At 35.4% G+C, this 27,880-nt stretch overlaps 1 protein-coding gene across 2 annotated transcripts in view; it reads right to left on the bottom strand.

Annotated features, from left to right (window-relative positions):
• Positions 1-27,628, bottom strand: part of LOC115952600 (exportin-7-like) — a 40,985-nt gene extending 13,357 nt beyond the window's left edge. The window contains exons 1-21 of one of the 2 annotated variants that reach the window (XM_031069774.1): positions 27,372-27,628; positions 26,681-26,781; positions 26,146-26,488; positions 25,594-25,754; positions 21,236-21,298; positions 19,990-20,107; positions 19,748-19,857; positions 19,539-19,634; positions 16,622-16,745; positions 14,961-15,028; positions 8,030-8,116; positions 7,754-7,906; positions 7,563-7,658; positions 7,366-7,425; positions 7,162-7,283; positions 6,983-7,070; positions 3,701-3,805; positions 3,505-3,609; positions 3,372-3,424; positions 3,025-3,088; positions 2,746-2,880 (exon numbers count right to left, since the gene is read on the bottom strand). In XM_031069774.1, coding sequence (XP_030925634.1) covers positions 2,746-2,880; positions 3,025-3,088; positions 3,372-3,424; positions 3,505-3,609; positions 3,701-3,805; positions 6,983-7,070; positions 7,162-7,283; positions 7,366-7,425; positions 7,563-7,658; positions 7,754-7,906; positions 8,030-8,116; positions 14,961-15,028; positions 16,622-16,745; positions 19,539-19,634; positions 19,748-19,857; positions 19,990-20,107; positions 21,236-21,298; positions 25,594-25,754; positions 26,146-26,386 — 2,049 coding nt within the window. In that variant the 5' untranslated portion in view covers positions 26,387-26,488; positions 26,681-26,781; positions 27,372-27,628. The remainder of the gene's footprint in view (positions 1-2,745; positions 2,881-3,024; positions 3,089-3,371; positions 3,425-3,504; positions 3,610-3,700; positions 3,806-6,982; positions 7,071-7,161; positions 7,284-7,365; positions 7,426-7,562; positions 7,659-7,753; positions 7,907-8,029; positions 8,117-14,960; positions 15,029-16,621; positions 16,746-19,538; positions 19,635-19,747; positions 19,858-19,989; positions 20,108-21,235; positions 21,299-25,593; positions 25,755-26,145; positions 26,489-26,680; positions 26,782-27,371) is intronic. The other variant, XM_031069775.1, reaches the window with a different exon arrangement.
• Positions 27,629-27,880: the final 252 nt, after the last annotated feature.

Below are 27,880 nucleotides of genomic sequence, written 5' to 3'. Positions count from 1 at the left end.
TCCATTAAATTAAGTACTAACAATTATGCTCAGTGTGCAAAGTCAGTAGAAGTATTTTTGCTAGGTAAGTAGAAATTTCAGTATTTGGTGATATATCCCCCTGAATCAAGTGCTTCAAAATATGCTGACTGGAGAGCACAAGATGCCAAAATTCATAGGTTTTTATGGAATAGTACAGAACAAAGAATTAGTAGAACCCTAGTTTTCATATCATGGCATAATTCATCAATCCTCTTATATTGTAGATTATTCTTAAACTTTTTCCCATGTCATTAAGATTGCTTATGTACAAATTTAATATCACTAACTGCTAACCTTGGTCAACCATTGCATCAGTTGAATATCAAAAATGATATTGCAGGTTTTTTAAATTTATAGGTGACATTCTACATGAAGTAACCAGACAAGTTTGTTGCTCTGGGAGAGTTTGAGAAGATGTGTAAACTATGCAACCCATTATGGTTTAAGCAATCTCACCCAGCTTGATTTGGTAAGTACAGTGTAACAATGGTCCGATTTGGGATGAAAAATTGTGAATGTGATCACCCTGTTTTCTCATATACTTCTGAAAGAAGGAAGATCTTGTTAATCATTTATGTTAGTCACAAGAAGAGAATTATTGAGCAAAAGGTGTTTCATCAAGCATCATTTCAGACTAAGGATCTAGGAAAGTTACGTTACTCCTTAGATATTGAAGTAGCACGCTCCAAGGGATAAATAATTTGTCGTACAGGAAATACGTGTTGAATATATTGGAAGAAACAAGTTTTTGTTAAGTTCAGAACTAATAGAGACCCATATGGATACCAATATCAAATGGATATGGATAGGGGAGAGTTGTTATCTAATTCAAGAGTGATGCAGTCCACAGTAACCAATGGTTGCTGGAACTGATTTAGAGAAAAAAAAAAAACAAAAAACAAAAAACAAAAACAAAACCAAAAAAAAAAAAAACAAACATACAAAAGAATAGAAAGAGTAGATCAAGAGACAAACCCAAAATAGGGCTGTAGAGAATGATTCTCTAAATTAGATATCTTAATTGGTAAAAGATGATCCCATACTTGACAACTTACACAATAAACAATCTCCCTAGTTCCATGATCATACAGTCAAAAGGTCATAAAAAACTATTGACTCAAATTAGGACTTATTGACTAACTTAAATTCTATTACAACATAAATAAATAAATAATAACTGACCAGACTTCAAGAAATATTAAAGATATCTTGGAAAAATCAAATCTGACTGGCTGCATCAAAAAGACATGTTCTTTGATTTCTAAGTTGAACTACCTCACTATTACCCAATCAAATATATACTTTGCAGTAAGTGCTGTGAGTCAGTATATGGTTGTACTTCATCATCCACATTGGGAAGCCATTCTTCGAATTGTGAGACACCTTAAGGCTTATCCTGGACGTGGACTTTAATGTAAAGCCCATGATCATTTGCATGTAAAGGCTCTTACAAATTCAGATTAGGCAATATCACCCTCAACTATGAAGTCTACCACAAGATATTGTCCTCTCCTAGAAGGTAAATTGATCAATTGAAAAATTAAAACACTGAGTGTTGTGTCCTGCTCCAGTGCAGAGGCTGAATATAGATCCATGGCTCATACCTTATGTGAGGTTATACAGATTAAGCATCTGCTAGTGGAATTGAGATTTGATGTACAATTGCCCATGACCATGTATTATGATAACCAAGTATCAGTTCAATCACTTCCAACCTAGTGTTCCATGAACTGAACAAACATATAGAGGTAGATTGCATCTTGTTAGAAAGGGAGTGGAGAGTGGTTGACACACCCATATGTCTCTACAGGAGCCCAAGTTTCTGATATGTTCATGAAACCACCATGCCATGATTTAGATTTGTTAAGTAACAAGCCCAGACTTTTTGATAAATATATGCCCCAGCATGAGAGGAGTGTTATGAGTAATATTGTGAGTGTTTGGATAAGAATTATTATTGCGTTTGGCATTTGCGTTTTGCTTCTTTTTTTTTTCCATTATTTTCACGCTTTTCAGCTTTTAGAGACAAGTTTTATTGTTCATGCATTGTTCATCACTGTTCACACACTGTTCATGGGACCCACAACCACTTTATTCAGGAAAAAAATTAAAAAATTAAAAATGGGACCCACGGCACTATTCACATATTTAAAAATTATTTTGCTACAGTGTTTTCAATTTTCAGTTTTCAATTTCAACAAAAATAAGTTGTATCCAAATAGACCCATTGTATAAGTTATGAGGGTAGTTTGGTCATATTTTACGTAATGCCTATATATACAAATAATAGATGAGAATTATGGGTATTCATTTTTTAACCCAAAGCCACTTATTAATTTACAAGATCCATGTGAGGAAAAAAAAACTGCTAAAGTTGACATGCACAAAACTGTTATACAAGGCACGCTTAGATTTGCTATGTAACAAGTTGAGACCATTTGCTTGAGGGGAGTGCTTTGAGTAATATACTGTATAAGTTATGTGGGCAGTTTGGTCATATTGTATTTAATGCCTAATCTGTAAATAATAGATGAGTAGAATGGTTATTTAGTTTTTAACCCTAAGCCAACTATTAAATTACAATATCCATGTAAAAAAGAAAGGAAAAAAAAAGATGTCAAAATCCAACCATTTATTCTATGCCAGAATAAAAAAAGAATGCAGGATTACTTTAGTTCAACATTCTTAAAACTCTCAATTAGGTGACTGAACAAAATTGCATACCTGTAGAAGAGGATCCATTGAAGATTTGAATTTCAAAAGACTGTCCTCCATGAAAATCAACGCGGCAATAGCAAAATAAAACGTTGTTCTACTACGAGAACATCTGAAATCATCTAAGAAAGGGAAGTGCTCTTTCTGAAAATGGAAAACAAACAAACATATTGCCAAATTATTGGCCACTATTAACTTACAGTTAAGTGTAAATTTAAATATGAGAACAAAGCCAAAAGAAAAAAAAAAATATATATATATATATATATATTTAAGAGTGATATTTACATCATGATGTGAAATAATAGATTTAATGATATCCAACTTCAGAAGCAGCTTTCCCAACATAGATCTGCACAAAATTGCATGTTGATGTAAATACACAGCAGAGAGAATTAATATAATAAAAAGGCCGTACCCGGTACACAAATCTCCCACTGATGCGGGGTCTCAAAGAAACCAAGGTAGGCAACCTTATCCCTAATTAATTTGAGAGGTTGATTCCCATACTCGAACCCATGACTTATCGCTTTTGGTGGAAGGCATTTGCCATTGCACCAAGGCTCAACCTCAAGAAAATTAATATAATAAAAAATAAAAAGTTTCCAAACTAAATCTGAAGTTATAAAACTAACCCAGATGTCATTTCCAAGAAAACACTCAAGGTATGGTCAATAACCACTTTAGACTGCAAATACAGATATATCATGCCATTAGATAAAATAATTGAATTCATTAGAACAGTTAATAGAAGCTGTGATCTGTCACCTGAGAGTAAGATTTCAGATTTGTAACAATCTTTCTTACAATAGCAACCAATAATAGTAAATGATCATGGATTCCAAGAAGCTCAGATAGTCGAGCATATAGTTGCTGCAAAAAAACATCCAGGAACATGAAGAGGGTCGAACTCAACCAAAAAGAAAGGAAAAAAAGTACCGGTTTGAATTTCAAATTCACTTACTTTGGAAGAATGCAAGGCATAATCACCAACAAAAGATTTCCTAAATTGTTGTAAAAAGGTAAGAATTGCACAATCAAGCCTTTGCTTGCTCAGTTCACCATACCTCTGCCAATGTCCAAGGAATAAATAAACATGATATATTGTAACAAAGGAAAAAGACAACCAGATATATTTAAGAAAGAATCAGCTGCTTTAATGTGAAAAAATATAAATTTTACCTCTCAAAATTTAAAAGGAGAATGGAGACAAATTGTGCTTAAAAGAAAATCTTAAAAAACAAGTAGTTTTATACTAATCAGCAAAGCCTTAGTTTAAACCATATGCAGATGCACATGATCTAAAAGAAAGTAAGAATTGAAAATAAATCATTAAATGCAACCCTTTAGACAAAAGGGTAATGATTAGTTGTTTCAAAGCCTACAATAAACACCCAGATTAGGTGGGTTAAAAGTTATGGAACAGTACACGGGTGATTTACTTATTCTGTGTACTATTTCAAACCCAACACCAATGTCACAATGTATCTGTAGCCATATCATTGTATAGACTAAAACATCAATCAAAGGAGATGCAAATGGCCTTGTAGAAATTTGTGATGATGTGAGGGAGAAAAGAGGAGAGGAGAGAACCTGAGAGTTTACGTGGTTCGGCCTTTTGACCTACATTCATGGACAAGAGCCCAAAGAGCTACAATTTCTTTCACTTTTCTTAACAATAATGGAATCCATATTTATAATAGAGCTTAAACACAAAATTCAATGGTAATTTGAATTTGAATTGCGTATTAATTGCTTCAATCCCACGACATTCTCTAGCAATCAATCCCTTAATTTACTAACCAATTCCATAATTTTTTTTCCTGGTAATCAACACTCCCACTCAAGTTGTGCATTAATCTTTGATGAAATGAATAAGGCTGTGTTTGTTTCAGTGTAAAATATTTTCCGGATGTAAAATATTTTCAGGTGAAAATATTTTCGGGAAAGGAAAATATTTTCGAGTGTTTGGTTGTATTTTAAAAATTATATTAGAAAACAATTTTCAGTGTTTGGTAAAATTCTGAAAATGCTATTTTCCCACAAATTTTTCACATTTTCTTAGCTATTTTCTCAGCTTCAAAACAAATTTTATATCAGAAAAAACCACCACCACCACCACAAACTCACCTCGACAACCCACCCACATCAACAAACCACCACTTGTCACCACAACAACTCTGATTAAAAAACAAAAAAACAACCAACACCACCACAAATCCTCCTCAACAACCCATCCACATCAACAATGGCTATCAACAAACCCACCACAACCCAATAAAAACCCACACAACCGGCCACAGCCCACAACCCAAGGACCCACACCACCGATCCCACCACCACCGACTCACAGGCCACAACCCAACGATCCATTCTCTTCAAATCCGAGTGATCGGAGCCATCAATTTCGTCGGAAGAGAAGGTAAAGATTGAAGCTTTGGAGGAAGAAAGGAAGCCATCAATTTCTCGACGATCTCGGCGGACGATCTCAACGATCTCGGCTTTCCTTGTGGCGCAATCGGTCATGAGCTAAAAGGCTCTCTACTCTCTCTTCTTTCTGGGCAGTGAGGCGGCGTGATCTAGGCGATGGAGGAGGCGGTGGGGCAGCACGATCTGGGCTGGCTGGACCTTGGCTGGGCGGCCACCTGTGCTCTCTCTTCTAGCTCGCTCTCTCTCTCTCTCTCTCTCTCTCTCTCTCTCTGCGCGTCTGAAGTCCGGAAATGGTTTGAAGTGAAAATAGAAGTGTAAAAAAATTTCCGGGTCAAAGCCATAATTTTTACGGCCAACTAAAATGTTTTTCCGGAAAATGAATTTTTCATGCGCAACCAAACACACGGTGAGGCGTAAAACCATTTCCTGAAATGGTTTTACACCAAAACAAATGCAGCCTAAGTTGCAAATATTGCATACAAATCATGAACTATCTTCCAAAATTTTGTACTTTTTATTTATAAGAAAATTAGCCAACAACAGTGAAATTTGGTATGAATCAATGTAGGTGCTTAATGTGATGAAATCCTTTGCTAAAGGATGGTACTAGGAGTGAGAATTGCATAGATAAAATATTTTTTGTTAGGTAAATAGTGGGTAGGGAAAGGTGTGGTTGGAACGACAAACATCAAACTCATTGAGAGTGCTATTACCACTGTGCATCACTTTCTCACTAGAATTGAAGGTGACAATAGCAATAACATTATTACCAGCAGAAGAATCCAGTAGTAAAGCATACTGGTTTGAGGATTAAAAAAAAAGGCAACTAACAAGGTAGAAATCATGTCCACTCTCTCTCAACAGAAGCATCCTCACCTCCATGCTTTCTTAAGAGGGAAGGAGGTGCCAATTGAACTACAACTCAGCCACAACATACATCACACTCTTCATAACAAAGAAATAGATACTAGTAAGTTATACATTATCTTTCAAGAATTTCAAAATGCGGCAAGCACTTTGATGCAGCACACAATAGGAAAATATAGATAATAGAGGAACACAAGCAACAACTGGACAAACCCTAGGCTTCACCACCTAGAACCTACATGCAAAATCTAGGCATCACCACCTAAGGGCTTTTGGCATCACCACCAAACAGAGAGAACAAAAGAGGAAAACAATTACATAATCTCCAAATGTCAAGTCCAAATTCGAATCAGTCTGTACCCAAGAAGTTTATTTATGACCTGGTAGTACATTATTGTAAAATTTTGGGCTTAACTAAGATCTTTTGAGTCAGACTGGCTACCACCCTGACTTTATGCAGAGACTAGGGATTAGAAGAAGTTTCAAACTATGGATTATTAATGAGGTCAGATAACAAAGTGGTATCATCAAGAGTATCATATACTTCATAATGTCCTACAATTCTGACTGGTCAAGCAAATTACTTTAGACCGCATATTGACTCCTGAAGTCATATTCAGACCTCAAACAATAAGCTTTATCACAGTACTAGTAGAAAGTAAAAACAGGCTTAGATACAACTTGATATGGGCAACGCATGATTAATAGACTCCACTTATGAACCCAAGATATTCCTTTAGAACAACCATATATTAGATAACTATCTAATATAAACTTGTAACTCCTAAGTTCCTAATACAAAGATGTCATGTTAATTTTTATAAAAACATGTTTAAGAAGGAAAAAAGGATATAAAATGCAACAATTCCACACCATAAAGATTGCATGTTCAAGTTGCACTGAAAATATCTGAATGCAAAAAAAATGCCAACTTGGTTTAATGAAAAACCTGACTCTGTAACCCGCTGTCTGTCACATTTATCAACTGCCAAACACGAGCTGAAAGTTCTGCATCAAATACTTCTTGCAATTCTCCACTGGATTAGAGAAGCAAAAGGGCCTGATGAGATACACAATTCTCTCTGAAAGCTATAATTGTAAATTTTTAATAAGCAATAAAAATGTAACCTGAAGCCAGAAATTTGCTTAGTCTTAAGAATGGCAGCAACAATATGCACTATCCAAGCAAGTTTGACTTCGGCCAAAGAGAGTTGAATGTTATATGCACAACATTGGAGGTTTGCTCCATCCTATACAAAGAAAATTACATGTAATATCAAATTATTGCAAAAAGAAAAAGAAAGTAAGGAAAGGGAGTATTCAATAGAGTACCATATACAATTGCAAGATAGGCTCCATAATCTTCACTATATACATACCACAAGTTTCATACTGCAATTCACGCAAGAAAAGATGGTGTTAAAGTCAAATTCATCAGCAATTTTTGAGAAAATTGAAGGGTTGTTTAGTTTAACCAATAAGGAAATGTAAAACTTTTCAAAAGTATTCCTGATGCGTGTTTTCCAAACCTGAAATCTGCAAAGATAAGGAATGAAATCAAGTTGATCCTGAAGGAGTTCAACATTATCAAGTGGATCCTCAGAGAGTTCATCAGAAAATTCAGACTGCAGCAGATAAATGAAGCAAAAGTAATGTAAAAAATTTACATAGTGAAAGTGAAAGCATTGCATCACTGCAAAAATTATAGCTGCTATCTCACCTGCAAAGAATCAAATCTTGATGAAATGAAACCTTCTATAATCTTGGGTGCATATTCATCCAGCAGGTTTGCTGTGTCAGTCTTCAAAAACCGTACAGATGTGACCAATCTTGACCACATCCCTAAAAGGTAATAAACACTGCTGCCAGCCCACTGGAAAAAGATAATGAATTCATCAATTCAGACGAGGAATTTCATTAAATCTATCCATAATAAAATCAAATTCCATCATTTTCTTCATAAAAAATAATCAAAAGTTATGGGAGATAAATGAACCTGCCAGGAATGAAGAGATTTCAGTGTGAAGTCTGCTACTAAGCGTATCCAATCAGCATAGCCATCAGCGTTAACAAGTTCTGATAACTGCAACACACATATTACCAATTTTAACCATCAATGACTGGGCTCACCAAAAAATTAGAGAAAATGGACAATAATATAATAAAAGTCAGAAGCTCCCCTTATAGAAAACTGAACCCACAATGATCCCCCCCCCCCCCCCCCACCTTCTCTTTTGCTCCAAAATTTGGAGTGACTCTAATTCTAGGAAGCATGAACACTTCATTTGGGATGCTGTATTTGTGTCGGACACTTGACACGCTTGGAAACTTCAGCATGTGTGTCCTCACCATGTCCTTTTTTTTTTCAATGCAAGACATGGCCGAGACACGAGAACAAGAAGAATTGAATACCCTTTTACATAATAAAAAATAATAATAAAAGAGAGAGCATTCATGCTCTAAATATCAAGAGTGCATTTGAAAATTAATAAATATCTTTATTCTTGGTTTGTATTCTAATTTCTAAACATTCTTTAATGGTCATGGTTTTGCTTTATTATCCATTATTACTCTTAATTCAATGCATAATTAACACTATATAAAAAATAATATATATAGAAAATATAAATATAAATATAAATATATTTAATAGACATGTCCTGCCATACCCGTGTCCTATTTTTTCAAAAAAAATCTTGTCAACGTGTCATATCCGTACTCGTGTCAATGCTTCTTAGCTCTAATAGTCCCCCATTGAAACGGATTTGGAAGTTTTTCTGTTTGATTTTAAACTCCATCATGAGATTCATGACCCCTTGTCTATGATAACAGGTTGTGGGAGCTTTATTTTCTCTAGGTGTGCTTCCTATTAGAGAGTTATTTCTACTGTTTTTCTGAACTATGGTCATATCATATTAGAAAAGTAAGGTGACAAATGATTGTTGGACCAATGTGTACAGGATTGTTTTGCCCTTCAAAGGAATATCCACCAATGCACTGTATAGCATAAAAGTAGAGAACTCCAAAACAGCTGACAACATTTAAGACAACCATATCTCTCACTAGGATATCTCAATGCAATAAAATGTCCCCCCAATGTCAGTGCATTAAATATTCCCCAATATGACATGTCTATCCCACTACAACTCAAAGAGGAGAATTCTTCCCCTAGTTCTGCTTTCCCCACATCATCATTCAGTTGTAACTACCCAAGTAAAATCATCCTCAATCTAGAACAAACAAGAAATAGAATCAGCTCCATATCCTCCTTCATGCTTTACCCCTTCATCCCATGATAAAAACACCCTTCCAAAAGTTTTTTTTTTTTTGATAAATAATGTAAGAATATTATTAATAATAGAAAGGTTGCCAAACCGAGTACATTGGGGATGTACTATGGGGGCACAAATCAGGAAACAAAAGAACACCGGTCAAGAAATAAAGAAAAGGAAGAACAAGAAAAATGAAAAAAAACCACACTCCATTCAAAGAGAGTGTGTAAGAAGAAAGACTTAATCTCCAGCAAAGAGCGTTCACAACCCTCAAAACTTCTAGCATTCCTTTCATGCAAAATGCACCAAATCAAGCAATGAGGCACTAGTCTCCAAACATCAATATGACGATGTCACACAAACTTTCCTTGCCAAGCCTCAAACAACTCAAGAAGTATGAGGCATAACCCATTGAATACCAAACAAGCAGAAGACCATGGACCACAACTCCCAAGCTATGGAGCAATGAAGTAGAAGATGATCCACTGACTCCCCACACCTCTTACACATATAGCACTAGTCAAGCACCATCACTCGTCTTTTACGAAGGTTGTCTGTTGTTAAGATCTTACCTAAGGAAGCAGACCAAGAAAAGAAAGCCACACTTGGAGGAACCTTCGATTGCCATATCATTCTCCATGGAAAGGAAACAAAAGTAGGAGGGTAGAAGGAGCTATAATAACCTCTAACCTCAAAACCTCTATTCCTTGCAGGTTTCCAACAAACCTTATCAGGACCAAAACCCCGCACTATCAAAGAATAGACCAATTCCATAAACCGGTCAAAGGCTTCTTCTTCCCAATCTTGTGGTGGACGAAGAAATTGCACATTCCAGTTAAACCTCCCAGCAAACCAACCCATAACTTCAGCCACCGAAGAATCCTTTGACCTACTAAGATGATAAAGCTTTGGAAATGCCTCTTGGAGGGTACAATCCCCACACCACACATGCTTCCAAAATTTCACTCTAGTACCATCCCCAACATCATAAACAAGGAATTTAGAGAAGTTCAACCAGCCACTTCTAATGTATCTCCACAGGCTGACCCCATAAGGACTTGTCACCTTTTTCGTACACCAACCACCCCAAATATTCCCATATTTTGCCTCTATAACCCTCCTCCATAAAACATCAGTCTCCATGCCATACCTCCACAACCATTTACCTAGCAAGGCAGAATTAAAGTTCCCCAACCATCTTATACCCAACCCCCCCACCTACAAAGGCCTACAAACCTTGGCCCAATTAACTAAATGTATTTTAGGTTCACCACCAATCCCATTCCACAAAAAGTCTCTCTGTAATTTCTCCAACACCCTTCCAAAAGTTCAATCGTATAAAATACATCCAGCCCAAAAAACAGAGTTCCCCATAAGCTCTGGATGAATAATTGACTAATGGGACTACATCTTAGCCTCCTATATAGGGTTAATGGCCAGCAAAAGTGCTTATTGTCATATATTTTGCTCACAACCAGTCCCAAGCCCAGAAAATGAGGATCATAGAAGGTTGACGGTCAATGTAAAATTTAGTCATTTTATTATGAATGGATCTTAACCTCTTTCAGGCAAACCATATTAACTTTGCAGCTATGCAAAAAATAAGATTAAAAAAATCCTAGTAGGCTATTAGTCAAGATCATGAAGACCATGAACATTACTAAAAAGGATCTTAAGACTCATAGTCATATGAGCTCCAATTTCCTCTCTGCTAACTTCACTTCCCTCAACCGCCCTTTCCCTACTAATAACTTGATGTAAAATGTGACCTCCTGCTCCTCATTTGCCAACCTCCTTGTTTCTTCATCCAAGACCATTGGCTCCAATCACATACCATCATTTTCAAGCCCCTCAAATGACATCAAAACCCAATGTAAAACAGCAATTTTAAAGGACAGTATTTAGGCTAAGTAATTCAATTCCAAAAGATTAAAATAGGTAGTCCCCATCTAACAGTCTTAAAAAACCCCTTAATGATGTAGTTTGGAAGTTAGATATTCTGCTTACTAAGAGGGTGTTTGGATTGGATGAAAACTGAGTTATATTATATAACTCAGTTTTCATCACCCATAATCCAAAACATGTGAGACCCACAAAAGAAATGTTGTTTGGCAAGATTTTTGAATCTTGATTTCATCACTCAAAACTCAAAAAATTGAGTTTGAGTGATGAAAACCGGAAACAAAAATTTGGATTTCCCAAAACATCAAATTTGAGTTTTAGTGGCAATGTAGTTATTTTGGTGAGTTTGTGGGGCCATAAGCAGTGAGTTGTCACGTCAACCATCAAGTTGGGCACATTTCTTTTTTCATTTCATTTCCTTCATTTTAGACTTTCTCCTCAATTTTCACTTTGCTCTTCTCCACAACCTTCTCTCTTCCTCCCCTCACATTTGTTCTTTTCCATTTCATTTCAAAAATCGGAGAATTAGAAGCTCTTGCAAAGCCAAAGAGAACCCATCCATGCTCACCATTGCTGACCAAAGAGACCCAAGATCTTCACCGGCGAGGCTTGCTTTGTCACCGGCGGGCTGTCACTCCACTTGATCAAGTTTGTAGATCTTCTCCCAAGTGACCACTATCTCTCTCTCTCTCTCTCTCCATTTTCCATGTCCATTGTCACATTTGTAGATGGAGATGTAGACATGCTTTGGGTGTTTGGAGATGGATATGTAGACTTCTGGTTTTTTATAAAGCTCATGATTTTCTTCTTCTTCTTCTTCTTCTGAAGGTGCTGTTGGAAATTGATCTTGAAAATCCAACATGGGTCGTACTAGGAAATTTAATTCCATGGAATTTAGATCTTTCTTAGAGAGAAACATCTGAGAATCAGACACACCCATGAATGAAAGTGACTTGAACTCAAAGAACATGAAGAGAAAAAGTGTTAAAAACACACAGAATACCAACTTGGAATTGGAATAAAGAAAGGACCAAAACAAAAGGACAAGAAGATGAAAAAGACGAAGAAATCTAAAAACAAACAAGAGGGGACTGACAAGCCTAGACTAAGATCTTCTCCCAGGTGACCACTATCTCTCTCTCTCTCTCTCTCCATTTTCCATGTCCATTGTCACATTTGTAGATGGAGATGTAGACATGCTTTGGGTGTTTGGAGATGGATATGTAGACTTCTGGTTTTTTATAAAGCTCATGATCTTCTTCTTCTTCTTCTTCTTCTTCTTCTTCTTCTGAAGGTGCTGTTGGACACTGATCTTGAAAATTCAACGTGGGTCGTACTAGGAAATTAATTCCATGGAATTTAGATCTTTCTCAGAGAGAAACATCAGAGAATCAGACACACCCATGAATGAAAGTGACTTGAACTTTTCATCAAAAAAAAAAGAAAAGAAAGTGACTTGAACTCAGAGAACATGAAGAGAAAAAGTGTTAAAAACACACAGAATACCAACTTGGAATTGGAATATAGAAAGGACCAAAACAAAAGGACAAGAAGATGAAAAAGACGAAGAAATCTAAAAACAAACTAGAGGGGACTGACAAGCCTAGACTAAGAAGAAACGTAATGCCAACAATATATTTAGAAAATCAGTATCTATTTTTTTGTTTTGTTTTTTTTAAAGTGATTTCTTGAAGCTTGTTTTTTTAAAATGATTTCTTCACTTTTTTGGGTTTTATGATGGGAGAAGACGAAAGTGGAGAGGATTAGCAGAAAAATGAAGGATGAAGGAGACAGAACATGGGTAGGGGTGTTTTCTGTTCTGTGTAGTGTTAGTGGGTGGGCTCCACCATTTTGCCAAAAAGTGGAGTTAAAGACTGAAAGATGTAACTCAGTTTTGTAACCAAACAGAAATTGAAGAGGTATTTGAGTTATAGTGGGAATTGAGTTATGAGTTATGGGTTATGAGTTTGAGTTATGGGTTTTGAGATATGGGTGGTGAGATATCCACCAAACAGGCCCTAATTGTCTCCCCTTCACAATCTTCAACGACATAGAAAGGATCGGGGAAAAAAGCACTACGCAAAGTTGCCCTCCCAAACATAAGCTACCTAACCATATCCCTCAATTTACGTAACATGTAAACCCTAAATATTAACCGCATTATCGGTCACTCTAAAAGTCCACATTGTGGCAACATCTCCAACGAAATCCTCCTCCAGCAACTAAAGGGCTCATTTCTTATGACTCGCTACCCAGCCCTTCCTTTGTTTTTGTTGCATAAGCATTCTGACCAACAACTTCCTTTGATGGTTGTAAATCAGCTCCAACTTCATTATTACCTCTAGCAACAAAGAATGCAGACTGTTATGAATATGTATAAGTGTATGAATATGTATAAGTGAGGGATAAACTTGTAATATTGAAATTACTCACCTCTAAATAATATGTATTTGTGCCAATGAACTATAGGTCAAATAGCATTTCCTAGTGTTTTACAAAGACAATCAGGGTTTGAACCTCCCCTCCCCACTTAACATGTATCTAGAGAAATTAATATGTGTGTGTTTGGGTAAATTAATTAAACCTAAACTCATTTCCCAATGCACAACATTGTATCAGAGAACTAAAGCCCCTTTTCACAGCCAACGCCATAACTTCGCTGTTACCCAACTCTGGCAATGACATCATTCTTCTTCCTAGGCTTCAGGGACCACACTCAAACACAGACCAATATATTTATACCCTCTCTAACGTCAACCTCATGACCACCAGTCGAGTCACATGACCTAAGCAGAGTCGAATTTGATCAAGATTGATAGGATGACTAAATTGTGACTGTCCCTACACCTCTAATAACTGTTAACAATGTGAACAACCCCCAAAACCGGCACCTACTTCCACCAACTGGGCCAAAATGGCACTCAAGTTTTAGGAACATCATTCCAGTTCTTTTATTGGTAAGAAACACATACAAACCCAATCAGTCTTAAATCCACACTCATTTTTCCTTTTACAATTAACACTAGAAGAGAATTTTCATTTTACAACTAACATTGTTCTACTGATTTTCATTCAAGAAAGGTTGAAAACAAGAAATAGGTTCTACAACCACCCTTTATACTGAAACATTGCTACAATCCTCGGTATAGAATTTTCTCAGGGAAAAATTTAAGAAAAGAAAGTAGGTCAATTGTAAAGACAAGATATAGGCAACATGGTTCTGACAAAGTCCATTCAATAGACATAATAATAAGCCCCACCATAGCATAGGTTGTCCATCAAGCAAATTTATAATAACACACATAACATTGTCCATCCAGCTGCAATTTCAAGCAAAACATTTAGGACATCTATATACTTATATTTTATAGAGAATTTTGCACCAAAATGAAGAAAGATATGCAGTGCCATATGTTCCTTTTCATGATTACACTTTTCTCATACTTCCTCCTAACAATTTCCAAAAAATAACACAAATATATGTCCATGAAATACAACATATAGAAGAAAAAATGTTTTTGTCCTACAAGAGAACAAACTCTTGATGTGAAGAACCCTAGGCGTAGCTTTTCAAATTTTTTTCAACTGGGTAGTTAAAATGGATATTATAAACAGAAGCATCTTATAGTTATATATTATTTTGAGATTAAGCAAATTACCAATCAACAAGAAGCAATTAAGCCAAACATACAACATAAGTCACAACAGAAGTAGTTGAATGCATATATTGAGTGAGCATATAGTCAAAGTCACCTGATAATTCACTTTAAAGCGGCCAAGCAGACGACAAAATGAATGATAATTATCATGATCAGCAAGACCTGCCTCCAAACCAAAAAGGAACAAATTTCAACAGGGATGAAATGATTTATAAATTAATACAATCAATATACTATTATTTTAGTATATAGATGGCAATAAATGTTAAATATTTAAGCAAGTTTTAAAATGACCCAGAACAGCCAAAGTTTTAGAGGATCAACACAATCCAATTATGTAAATGAATTCTCCCAACTCCCCCCAACAATGCATGTTAAAGATCGTTATACTTATTACTGACATCATGATTTGGTTCACAATGTGCAAAAACTTTGACAATTACAATTTTCAAGATGATAAGTATTAAGAGTTATAGAAAACAAATCATTTTTCTTTAAATTTTTATGGGTGAGCTTTCCCAAGGCTCCTATTGCTTTGCTGGATAAAAATTCCAGAAATATATTTTTGGGAAAAGATCACTGGCTCAATAGTCTTGTCACATGTTATGAAGCTTTAAGTAAATTCATCACCTATTTTCCACTAGCTACAAAAAGGAAAAATAACCGAGGAATTTATTCTTAAGAAAGAAATTTCCACCAATAAATTAGCAGTGAAACAAAGCATGTCCTAGAAGAAAAAATGATCAAAACATCATGGTTATTGTTGGAACAGTTTGTTTGCAACCATTCAGTAAGAATGACTTCTCTAATGAAATCAACAACTATCTCCTCACAAGCGACAAGCCTACATCCCCCTTCCCCTACTTCCCTTTCCATCCCTTCCCTTGAGAGTTTACATGTTGGTTTTAAATCATCACATTTAACTAAGTCTAAACTGAATAATTTTTATGCTAACTATTTTTTTTAGTAACATATGAAATCTTTCTAAGAAAGAACCCTTTGGACTTGCCTATCAACATGAAAAGAAAGATAAGGAAACAGAACCAGTGTACTGGAGGTGCATTTAAATTACGTAAAAGTAGAACAATCAAGAAGATCCAACAAACTAGAGAAGGAATGACCACCCATAGTAGCCATCCAATCGTACAAAGTGCACAGAAAAATCAACTTCACTACCACCATAGGTTGTTCAATGCCTTTGAATTTCCAGTAATTCCTTTCCTTCCGAATGAACCATGTGACACAAAGATGGAAAAGTTGGAAATGCTATGCAGATTTAATAGTATTTGTCTATGGTGTTTTGCTGTGTAGTAATCATATATTTCATTATGTTTTTCAGACATCTTATTGCTGCTGTTTTATATTTAGTTGGAATCTAGTGAATTTCTCTTTGGCATATGACCAATACTATTAAATCTCTATATAGTAGGAGAATAGAACTTGTGATTTAGGATGTCAAAGCATCTCTAAGTTCAATGTTTGATTTTAAATTATAAAATTAAATATTAAAAACCGTTGCAGCATAATATAGAGAAAAAAAAAAACAGTAATTAATTGGTCCAGATATAAGAGGTCTTCATCTTATCATGCAACTGAATCAATACTGGTTATTTTACTTAAAAAGTTCAATTATCTTAAGTTTACCAAGGTTGCAAAGTTGATTTTCAAAAAAAAGTTTCAAAAAATTTACTGCATAGTAGCACTCCACAGATAACGTTGAAAAAAAGAAGTCAACACAAATATAATCCAGTTTACCGATTCCACTTTGCAGGATTTCTTTGGTGCCTGTCATTAAATGTGACAAAAACTTCAATCGTGTAGCGTCATTTATAAAAAATGATCGCCTTATAGAGGCTAGCCGCAACAAGCACTCCAAAGCCTGTAATTAAACATTAGGGCAGACCTAAGAGTTAGTAAGGCAAAAAAAAATCAACTCACATTTTGACCAGAAAAATTACAATTCAACCTCAAATAAAGAATTTTCACCAAATGAATTGGTGAAAAAATGAAAAAAGGGATCTGCTAAGAGTTTAACATTTCACACGTTGAAAACCGGTATGAAAGATCATACTAACTTATAATATAAAGACTATAACTTAAAATACAACAAAAATAACGCTGAAATTTAAATGAGTTAAGTTTGATCCCAAAACTAACAAAAGATTAAATCATAATAAAATTATTTTGACTAAAAATATATAAATAGTCAGATATGGTCCCAAAACAGATTAATCATTAATTTAAAAACAAATGCTAATTTGATCACTCCACAAGAATTACAAAGACAAGACCCAACTTTAGGTTACACTACACAAAATAATAAAGATGTGCTTATATGAACAAATCTATTTATAAAGCTTTTAGAGGATATCTTATGATAAAAACATAAGAGGAAATTCAAACACAATAACATAGATGGAGAGCTGGAGGGAAACTATGCTTTTAAAATTTGACTTCAGAAGGCCAGCCCAAAAAAATTGCAATTGTTATGCTGATAAAACTTGCATGGAATTCCTATGACAGTCTTATTTAATAAAGGGATAAAATGATAAAATAACAAGGGCAGAAATTCTTCATCATACGATATGGCGGATAGTGAATAAACACATTAGTGAGTACAGCAAAAAGAGGAAACTTGAACAAAATGTTAGCAAAATGAGAAAAGCATGAATAGAAGCATACACCATTTGAAACGTGAGGTGTTCACCTATGGCATTTAGATCTGGATGGTTTTACTAATGCATTTTTTCAAGCTTGCTGGAGCGTAGTGAAGTATGACATCATGGAAGTCTCAGAGCAGTGTGAGTGAGCCCCCCTCAATGTGAGATTCCAGAGGAGAACGCCCACAAGAAGACTCGGGGTGAGTGGGCTGTGGTCAAAATGGAGCCAACCAGTGAGGAGTTTGCAGCAATGTATCATAGGAAGAGATCCAGCAGTAGTAGTGGTGAAGCCTTGCTTGTGCACGATCCACCTTGAATTCATGCCCAGGTGGCTGCCTCAGAACAAGCAACACATCGAGCCCATTGTTCCTAGGGTCAGCACTCCTAGCTTTGGCAGTAGTTGAATGCCTCCCTCAATGGTAGGAGGGTAGTTCAAGGCAAAGGGGTCAGAGAGCAGATGGCTCAACGGAGATGAAGATGTGGCTAATGGAGTAACTGTAGAGGAGGAAGTTTATAAAATTGAAAAAAAAAAAAAAAAAAAAACTGCTGAGGAGGAAGTGTTAGAAGTTACCCCTTTGAGCACCTACTGTGGATTTGAGAAGTAATCAGCCACCTCTCATGAGGAACCCTCATAGAGGGTAATGAGAAGGATTAAGGTGTTTAATAAAATCCTGGGGGTGTCCCATGATGGCTACAAGGAAGAAGTAATGAGGTTTGCGGCAATTGAGAGATGGTGGTGAGCTACTGGGACACAGAGAGGTTCCCCACAGCAACACAATAGAGGTGTGGTGAAAGGAGTAAGGGAGTTGAAAAATATGGAGTGGTCAGTGAACTATGATTCTAAGAGAGGAAGCAACAGAGATATTGGTAGGATGGAGAGGGCTCTACAGTTAACCTTATGAAGCTTAAAATCTTGTCTTGGAATGTTCAAGGATTAAACAATTATGATCAAAGGTTGAGGGTCAGAAACTCCTTGAAGAAGTGGAAAGGTGACGATGTGTGTTTGCAAGAAACGAAGTTGGAGGTAGTTAACAGAGCCAGGGTGAGAAGTGTATTGGGGTAGTCCTTTTGTTGATTGGGCCGTATTAGAGGCAGAAGGATTTGGTGGAGAACGTCCATGTCTACATCCATGTCCAGATTGAATAGGTCACTACATAGTCCAATGATCATGAGATAAAGTCCATCTCCAGATTGGATAATTTTTTGATTTCCACTATTTGAGAAGAGCACTTTTCTAGGATCACTCAAAGTCGATTGCCTCAGACCATCTTGGATCATTTTCCAATTCTGTTTGATGGAGGTAGTATGTAGTATTAATGGAGGTAAGACTCATTTCAAATTTGAAAATATGTGGTTAAGAATAGAGGGGTTTGTAGATAGGGTGAGACAATGGTGGAGAGTTATACCTTTCAAGGCACACCAAGTTTCATTCTAGCCCAAAAACTTCGAGCTTGGAAGGAAGATTTGAAGAAGTGGAATAAGGAGGAGTTGGGGGACATTGGACACAGAAAGAAAGAGCTAAAAGAAATAATTGCAGAGCTGGATGCATGGGAGGAGCAAAATTGAAACTTAGTCCCAAAAATGCAAAATTTGGTCATTTGGTAGAACCATAATAATTTCATTTTAATCCATATTTTAGGGGTCAAATGTAACAATTAAAAGTTTGTGGATTAAATTATGATAGGAAGAAACTAGAAAGGGTAAATATTTTATTTTCACTAAAATACAACGTGATTGACACATCCCCCCCCCCCCCAACACATAAATCATTTGTGAACACCTTATTCAGGCATACCACTATGTAATAGTAAATGGGATTTAAAATGTCTAAAAGATTAGTCCCAACAAATTAACACCAACAAAATTTTAATTACATATCAAAAAAATTATTATAATGAAAGTAAATTTAGATACTACAACAAGATACAGCGTAAAGAACTTCTCTCGAGGACAGCTTTAAAATGATTATTAAAAAAAGGTTATCCTACAAAAAGGATATAATTAATACAAACCTCTTTCGAAAAATGGCTTTGAGTGATTGCATAATAATCAAAAAATATTTGAAGTGTCGAGGAATCCTGAATAACTGGCCTCCAAGAAATTGGAATCTGTACAACACAAGGCAACAATAGTTTTAACTAAAAAGTACTAAAATAGAAAAAACGTAAAAGGCTAATGAGTTATATCAAGAACGTTTGCCTCAAAAAAAAGTTAAATGTACCTGTACCATACCAATCTCATCTGAACTTTCATCAAAAGATGTCCCCATAAAATCAAATGATAAAACATTCAAGGATAGTGAAAGAACCAATTCCTGCAACTTGCTTCCAACTTTGTTTTTGGGGAAGAGGGGGGGGGGGGGGGGGTGGATCAACCAAAAAAAAATGATACTACAATCAAATAAAACTTTTTAAAGAAAAAAAATTCAAAGATACAATTCTAATATAAAAATCAATGTATTACCATCATTTTTAAGTTGGTGCAGTGAAGTTAGAGATATCTGGAAAACTTGAAAAAGTGACTGATCCTTGAAAGAAATAGCTATCTTACGTTGAAGCATAGAAGGTAATCCAGAATTGGTCTGACAATTGATGAACCAAGATGAAATATTTGTATTCAAAAAATTGACCAAGAATGATTATCTATTATGGAAAAAAGAAGAAAATTTTAACTAAAAGAATTTATATTAACAACCCAATCAGAAATTACACCTGTGACCCTAGTTAAATAGAAACACAAGTTGCTTATTCACACAGAAAGATAACAAGAAGATATGTTAAGAGTCAAATGAAACTCTGCCTGTGTGATGCTCAATGTCCTAATCTTTATACACAGCTAGCACCAAGCCCAAAGAAAAGTGGTGGGTGTGGTAAATTGATAGCTAGCATAAAACTTAGTCACAATGCATGAATGTGAATCCTTGCACGAGTGATTTAACTCAAGTTAATAAGAGAGTATAACCTTCAATACAATATACTGATAGAAGAAGATACATATATTCAACCATGATTTAGTTCGGATTAAGACTTAGTCAAGTTGAGTTGAACTGAAATTGCAATAAAATGACATCTGTCAAGTGGTATAAGCAGAATATCAAGACTATAAGCAAGTAAGCAACCAAAACTCATCTTCATTATTATTTTCAGTAATAAGAAGAGCAACCTTATCAAAGTACAACCCAGCTATCAACTCAACACATTCTATTACAAACTGGCTACAACTGAAAATGGAGAACAAGTGCCCAATTCTAGAAGAAAAATTATCACATAACAGAAGATAGAACAGAATTAGTTCTTTGGAAATTCAAGCATTCCTCCACTCCCAATCAGTCAAAAACAGCCAACCAGCCAAAAAGGCGAGGACCCAATAATTATCAAATAAGATGCAGATTGAATTAGGGAAGAACCTGCCAAAAGATAATCTTACATAAAAGCAACTCCTTTCAATAAATTTGCATTGCTCAAAGCAACCTGCTTCCTCAATTAAAAGATGACAAGCATACTATCTATAAAGGTGGTAAAACAAGAATTCTATCCTAGAAAAAATCCAGGTCACAGAAAATATACATATAATAAGGCTACTGCCTCAGCACAAACGACATCGTGAGATGTCAGAAGGAACTTCTCCATGTTTCAGAATTTGTGCTCTTTTAGAATAGCATAATTAAGTTCCCACTAGAAGATCTTAATCAGACATTTACGCTACTAACCTGATTCATCTCAGAAACAAGCTGATTCAATATCTTCAAACCAATTGCACAATGATATGGTGCCTGATGAAAGCATATAATTTGTAAGCAAGCATATCTTTTCACAGATTCACTACAAATCACATATAAGGAGTTTCACTCCCTTCAGGCAAGGCATGAAAATAGAAAAGTATCTATCAAAAAAAAAGAGCAACAGGCAAGGCATGAACTAGGTCTATTGTGGGATTGGTTGGGTGAAAAATTTAAATTCTATCTTGTGGAATGGAATGCTGATTGTTCTCAAATAAAAAATGGTGGTTTGGGGGTGAGGAAAGAGGGCAAATTTAAACAAGCCCTACCGGGTAAATGACTTTGGAGTTTTGTGGGAAGAAGACAGTCAGTGTGACAAATTTTTGCTTCAAAATATAGGGAGAATTAGGGTCGATGGTCCACTAAACAATTTAAAGGTACCCATGTTTGTAGTTTATGGAGAAGTATTAGAGTGTGTTGGTAAGATTTGGGGAGAATGTATAGTTTGAGGCAGAGGATCATGCAACAAGGTGAGGTTTTGGCACAATAAGTTGTGTTCTATGTTCATTCATTTTATGCACATAATAATATGAACGGTGATATAACATATAGGTTAAGACATGATACAACAATATCAGAGAGTCAATTTGGTTTTATGTTAGGACGATCTACCATGGAAGCTATTTTCTTACTTAGACATCTAACAGAAAAATAAATAACGAGGCATGTAAAGATCTTCATATGGTTTTCATTTATCTTGAGAAAGCATATGATAGGGTCCCTAGAGAGGTTACGTTGTGGGCTTTGGGGAAGAAAGGAGTTCCTCTAAAGTATATTAAGTTAATCAAGGATATTTATGACGGAGTTGTAACTAGTGTGAGAACAAGTGGAGGAATCACAAGTGAGTTTCCTGTCACTACAAATTTTCATAAGGATCAAGAATCAGCGTTAAGCCCATATCTCTTTGCACGGGTGATGGATGAGCTCATTAAATTGATTCAAGAGGAAGTCCCTCGGTGTATACCTTTTGCAGATGATATAGTTTTAAATTGTTAGTGGATGAAACTAAAAGTGGAGTTAATGCCAAGTTAGAAATTTGGCAAAAAGCCCTAGAATCTAAAAGCTTTCTTTTTTTTGATAGGTAATCAGAAAACTATTATTAATGAGAAAAAAAGGAAAAGTACAAGTTGTTCATGATGATGAACAACAAGAAAATATAGAACAAACAACACAACAAAAAGAGAAATCAGGAAACTAAGCTAAGGGAAAGCATAAACTCAGTGATAGAAGAACAATCGGTAAAACCCCAACAACGAGACCACTCCAAAAGACTCCTTTGGCATAGAACCTTTAACTCATCCAATGTCTTCTCAATGTCCTCAAAGGAACGACGATTTCGTTCCAACCACACAATCCACATCAAGCACCCTAGAACCAAATTCCAAATGTCCAAATTATGTTTCCCAAGCCACTGATGCCAACAAGATAACAAACCCGCCACTGAACCTGGCATAACCCAATGAATCCCAAAAGCCTGAAGCATAAAAGTCCAAAGGGAATGAGTAACAGGACAATGAAGAAGAAGATGGTCTACCGACTCCCCATCACAACAACACATACAACACCAAGTAGCCAACGGGCGACCCTTAAGCATTAGATTATCCAAAGTGAGGATCCGACCATGTGCAGCTGTCCACAAAAAGAACGCCACTCGCCTAGGAATCTTTGGTTTCCAAACACCCTTCCAAGGAAACAAAGAATTCGAAGCACCCCGAATCGCATGGTAATAAGACCGGATGTCAAACTTACCATCTCCTTTTAGCCGCCAACCAAGAGTATCACTCCTATCATCTCGAGGAATACGAGTTTGGATAAGCTGGAATAGAAAATAAGATGCAGCTAGCTCCCAATCTTCAAAAGCTCTATAAAACGTTAAATCCCATACTCTAACAATTCCTCCTTCTGGAATCCACAAAACCTCAGAGATACAAGCATCCTTGACCGCTGAAAACACATAAAGCTCAGGATAGAGATCTTTAAGAGTATTATCTCCAATCCACCTATCATGCCAAAAGCGGATACAAGTGCCTTCACCCACTACAAAAGATAGATGCTTAGAGAAGCTCTCCCACCCTCCATAAATGCTGCTCCATAATCCACACGCATGAGTCCTCCTACCTGCATACTTTAGTACACCACCCCCCTTGACCCTCACCATATTTTGTGGAGATAAGTCGCTGCCAAAGATGTGAAACTTCATGACCATATCTCCACAACCATTTTCCTAATAAAGCTTGATTAAAAGACACCACACTTCTGATCCCCAAACAACCCATCTCAACAAGTAAACACACCTTTTCCCAAGCCACCAAAGGATATTTGAAACTCCCCTCAGAAGACCCCCAAAGAAAATTCCTCTGAATACTTTCCAATCTAGCAACCACAGATTTAGGAATAGTAAAAAGAGATAAATAATATGTTGGGAGGCTTGAGAGAGTACTCTTAAGTAACATGAGCCTACCACCCTAGAATCTAAAAGCTTTCATTTAAGTAGGACTAAAACGATGTACATGGAATATAAGTTTAGTAAAAGTAGAAACAAAGATAAAGGGGCAATAAGACTTGATGGCCAAGAGATACAAAAGAGTAAGAGTTTTCGATATATTGGATCAATAATTCATAAAGATGGAGAGAATGAGGAGGATGTGAATCATAGTATAAGAGCAGGTGGATGAAGTGAAGTGTGACCGACTGTACCTATTAAGTTAAAGGGAAAATTTTATAAGATTGTTATACGACTAGCTATGCTCTATGATAGCGAATATCGGACTAAGAAGTAACATATCCATAAAATGAGTGTAGCAAAAATGAGATTGCTAAGATGGATAAGCGGGAATAGACAGAAAGATATGATTTGAATTGAGGAAATCCGCTTAAAGATTAGAACCCATTGATGGAAAGATGAGGGAGAGTAGCTTATGATGGTTTGGCCATTTTCAGAGGAGACTAAGCAATGAATTGGTAAGAAAGAGTGGGTTAATCTAAGTTGTGACAATGAAAAAAGGTAGAGGAAGGCTAAAAATAACATTAGTAGAAGTAATAAGAAATGACATGTCAAGGATAGAATGGAGGGAAAATACTAATGTGGCCAACCCAATCTAACTTGTCAACGATCCATAGCTGACCCTAAATTTTAGGACTAAGGCCTTGTTGTTGTAATAATATGAACGTTAGGTTCAATGTGCAATCATATTATGCTGCTGATACACATTTCCCTTATAAAAGTATTTGGGGTGCTAAGGCTTCTAAAAAAAAATACATTCTTTGTGTTGACAGCAAATTACAAGAAGCTTCTAACTTGTGGTAATCTCATGAAGAGATGAAACAATTTAGTAGATTGGTGTTGCATGTATATGAGAAGCTCTTACACAGTGAATCATTTATTATTGCACTGTGACATTGCATATGCATTGTAGACTTTTTTCTTCTTAGCATTTGGGGCTCAATGGGTTATTTTGAGGAGTGTAGTTGATCCCTTGTCTAGATGGAGGAATCGATTGGGTAAACACTCTTCTTCTATTTTGGATCTATTTCCCCCTATGTCTGATATGAACACTAAAGGAGATAGAGAAAGCAATGTATTTTTGAAGATGACGAACCTTGGTGGCTAAGTTAGAAGTAGTTTTTTACAAGATCTTTTTTTTTTTTTTTTTGATAGGTAAGTTTTTTACTAGATCGTTGTTTGAATAATCCTTGGCTTTAGGTCTTTTCGAAGCTCAATCTTTGCAATTCTTTTGGCTATCTTATTTATACATTTGTAGATTTCAAATTCTCAAACATTTCAATTAAATAACTATCCTTCTTTGCAATTCTTTAGGCTATCTTATGTATACATCATATACATGAGGAGGTTCCCATGCTTTAACATAATTTTATCTACTTATCAGAAAAAGGCTGTAGGCAATTTCCCAACACTTGAATTTGGGTTCAAATATGCCTTTTAGCACAAGTCAGACCCAGTAGCTTAGACCAAGAGACAATGTGATTACCAATTATCTAGATAATTAGTATCAACCCAAAAGACATAAACAAATCAATGCATACAATTATTTATGACGATGATGACAAAATATGGATACCATTATAATAATGTAACCAAATTGTTATTATATAAAAAGTCCTATACTAACAACCTAACACAACAAGAAAACAAATATGCCACAGGAGTTAGAAGATAATGGTATATATTTCCTAGAAGCAATCATTTTAAAAAAGAAGAAAGCAAAAAAAAAAAAAAAAAAAAAACAAAAAAAAAACAAACAAACAAAAGTCAAAAACAAATTCATCACCTGGCTTAAAAAGTTCATCGCCTCTTTAATCACCTCTTTGAATCTATCATCATCAAGCCACCCAAACTTTGTAACACGACAAAGTAGTTGGATTAGGGATCCAACCACAAAAGGCTCCAAGTCAGGTCCTCTGGTTGCCAGATAGTTTATAAGATAGTTTCCTTCAGACAAAGTGCAGTTCGGTCAAGTTTGGAAATAATCAAGAGATGAGGTTGAAAGAAACAATTTATGAAAACGGTGACTGTCAATGTTAGCTGAAAGTCATCCACTCTCACAAATATTAAAGGTGAAACCCAAAAACTTCCCAAATGTCTGCTTCTGCCTCATTTATTGCTATTTTTGGTAATATTAACCTTTAATGTGGTTTTGAATCAATAAAATACAGCAGTTAATATTGTGACTTGTAAAATTAACCAACAGACATCATTACTTCATAAAATTTATAGAACAGAGACTAGAAAAGTCTCATCTAGAGGATAGAAGCCAGTCCTAGAAATTTCCTCCACAAGATATACATATGCATAAATATCCGCAAGCAAACAAGAATATTACGAATATCAAGACGAAGCTGCAAAGGGAGGCTCTGCTCTGTCACTTGCTTCAATAGGCTCGAACTAGCCAGCATCAACGCATAAGGAGTCAATGAATTGTCCAGAATGTACTGACACTGTGAAATGTAGTCAGTGTTCACAGAAAAGCATTTCAGAGTTCTCTCAGCATGAGCTCGCTCAACGGAGTCCTGTGAATTGTAAAGCCTTTCACACAAATTTTCAAGTTGTGCCAAACTCTCCATTGTTGACAGCTTAAGAGGTGTTTTCCCAGAATTCAAGTAATCAAGCACCCACCAACAAAGAAGTCAATTCTCTCGCCTTTCCCTCGTATAACCAATATACATCTACACATTTCATACCAAACGCATTTATAGAAAATGGAGAATTAAAGGGAAATAATTATAGAAAAAGTGGTGGTTCAGATCAAATAAATAGATTGCAATAATTTTTGAAGAATTGAATTGAATATTACTAATACTAGAATGTCATGTTTACAGATGTACAGGAAATTTTTAAAACTAAATTGTTTCAATTACAAGAGATGTTCTAAATACAACGAGAACTCCGGATATAAGGCCCGTGTCAGAAAAATCGAACGGCTATAGCACCAGTCCAAAACAAAACAGCAGCATCAATCCTGAGAGAGGAAAGGAAATTATTAAACACAGTAGGACTAAAGCACATTCCACTAGATGAAATCCAAAAAGATAATTCCACTTATATAGTCTTCATCCACTTTCGGTTTTATTCTTTTTTCTTTTTTTTTTAATTATTTTATTAGTCTTCATTATCTAAATTTATCAAACTTGTAAACTTTTTTCTTAACAGCAAATGTTCATTTCATTTGTGACGATATACAAGATAAATACTAAGTCAAAATAAAATCTCCATCAATAGCCAAACACTCCAGGATTAAAACCAATCTCACCAGCAGATTCTATAAAAATCTAAACAGTCTCAAAATTTCATACAAGCATCGCCTCTACTAAAAATATATTATCGACAAACAAATTCAATGCAGAGAAAAAAATATATTAACACATATAATCTCTAATTAAAAAAATCATGTATCATCAGCACTATACAATCGATGAAACCGACTGAGCAAATACATTGAGTGCGATAACAAAAAAAATTGTGAAAATTATACCTAAATACAAAGGCAATTTAAAATCAAGAACGCAAAGATTTGGATACATATTTATACTTGGAAATGAATACACATACATAGGATTGAAGATTGAAATCAAAGAACAGAGATAGAATTTTCAATAATGGAATCGTATTCGCTGATCGGAACGAAGCTGTCTTACATGGATAAAAAGTAAAAACATGGGTTCCGTATTCAAATGGAAGAGTTCTTAGAGAGAGTGAAAGGGTGTATAAAATATAAACTAATGGGGTTTGGAAGGAGATAAGCAAAGCTTGGAAGTTTTACTACCCCCACAAACCAAAACCACGAAGAATTGAAGATGCTATTTATTTTTAAGTTTTAACCCACTCTATATTTTCTTTTTCTGAATAAACCCTCACTATTTATTTTGATGATGTCTATAAAATATTATTAAATATATGAATTTTATTAAATATTTTTTCTGAATGAAATTTATTAAAGTATTAAAAGTTTTAGTGAAAAGGTTAAATATAAATAAATATTTGTTTATTTTTGTCCAAAAAAAAGGTTTGAAAAAATGTTAATTTTTTTTGTTTGCACTTGAAAAAAAAACCACTAAAGA

Source organism: Quercus lobata, chromosome 7, assembly GCF_001633185.2.
Source record: "Quercus lobata isolate SW786 chromosome 7, ValleyOak3.0 Primary Assembly, whole genome shotgun sequence".
Taxonomy (NCBI): Eukaryota; Viridiplantae; Streptophyta; class Magnoliopsida; order Fagales; family Fagaceae; genus Quercus; species Quercus lobata.
The sequence above is the reverse complement of the archived record's forward strand: the minus strand, read 5'-3'. Positions and strand labels throughout refer to the sequence as shown.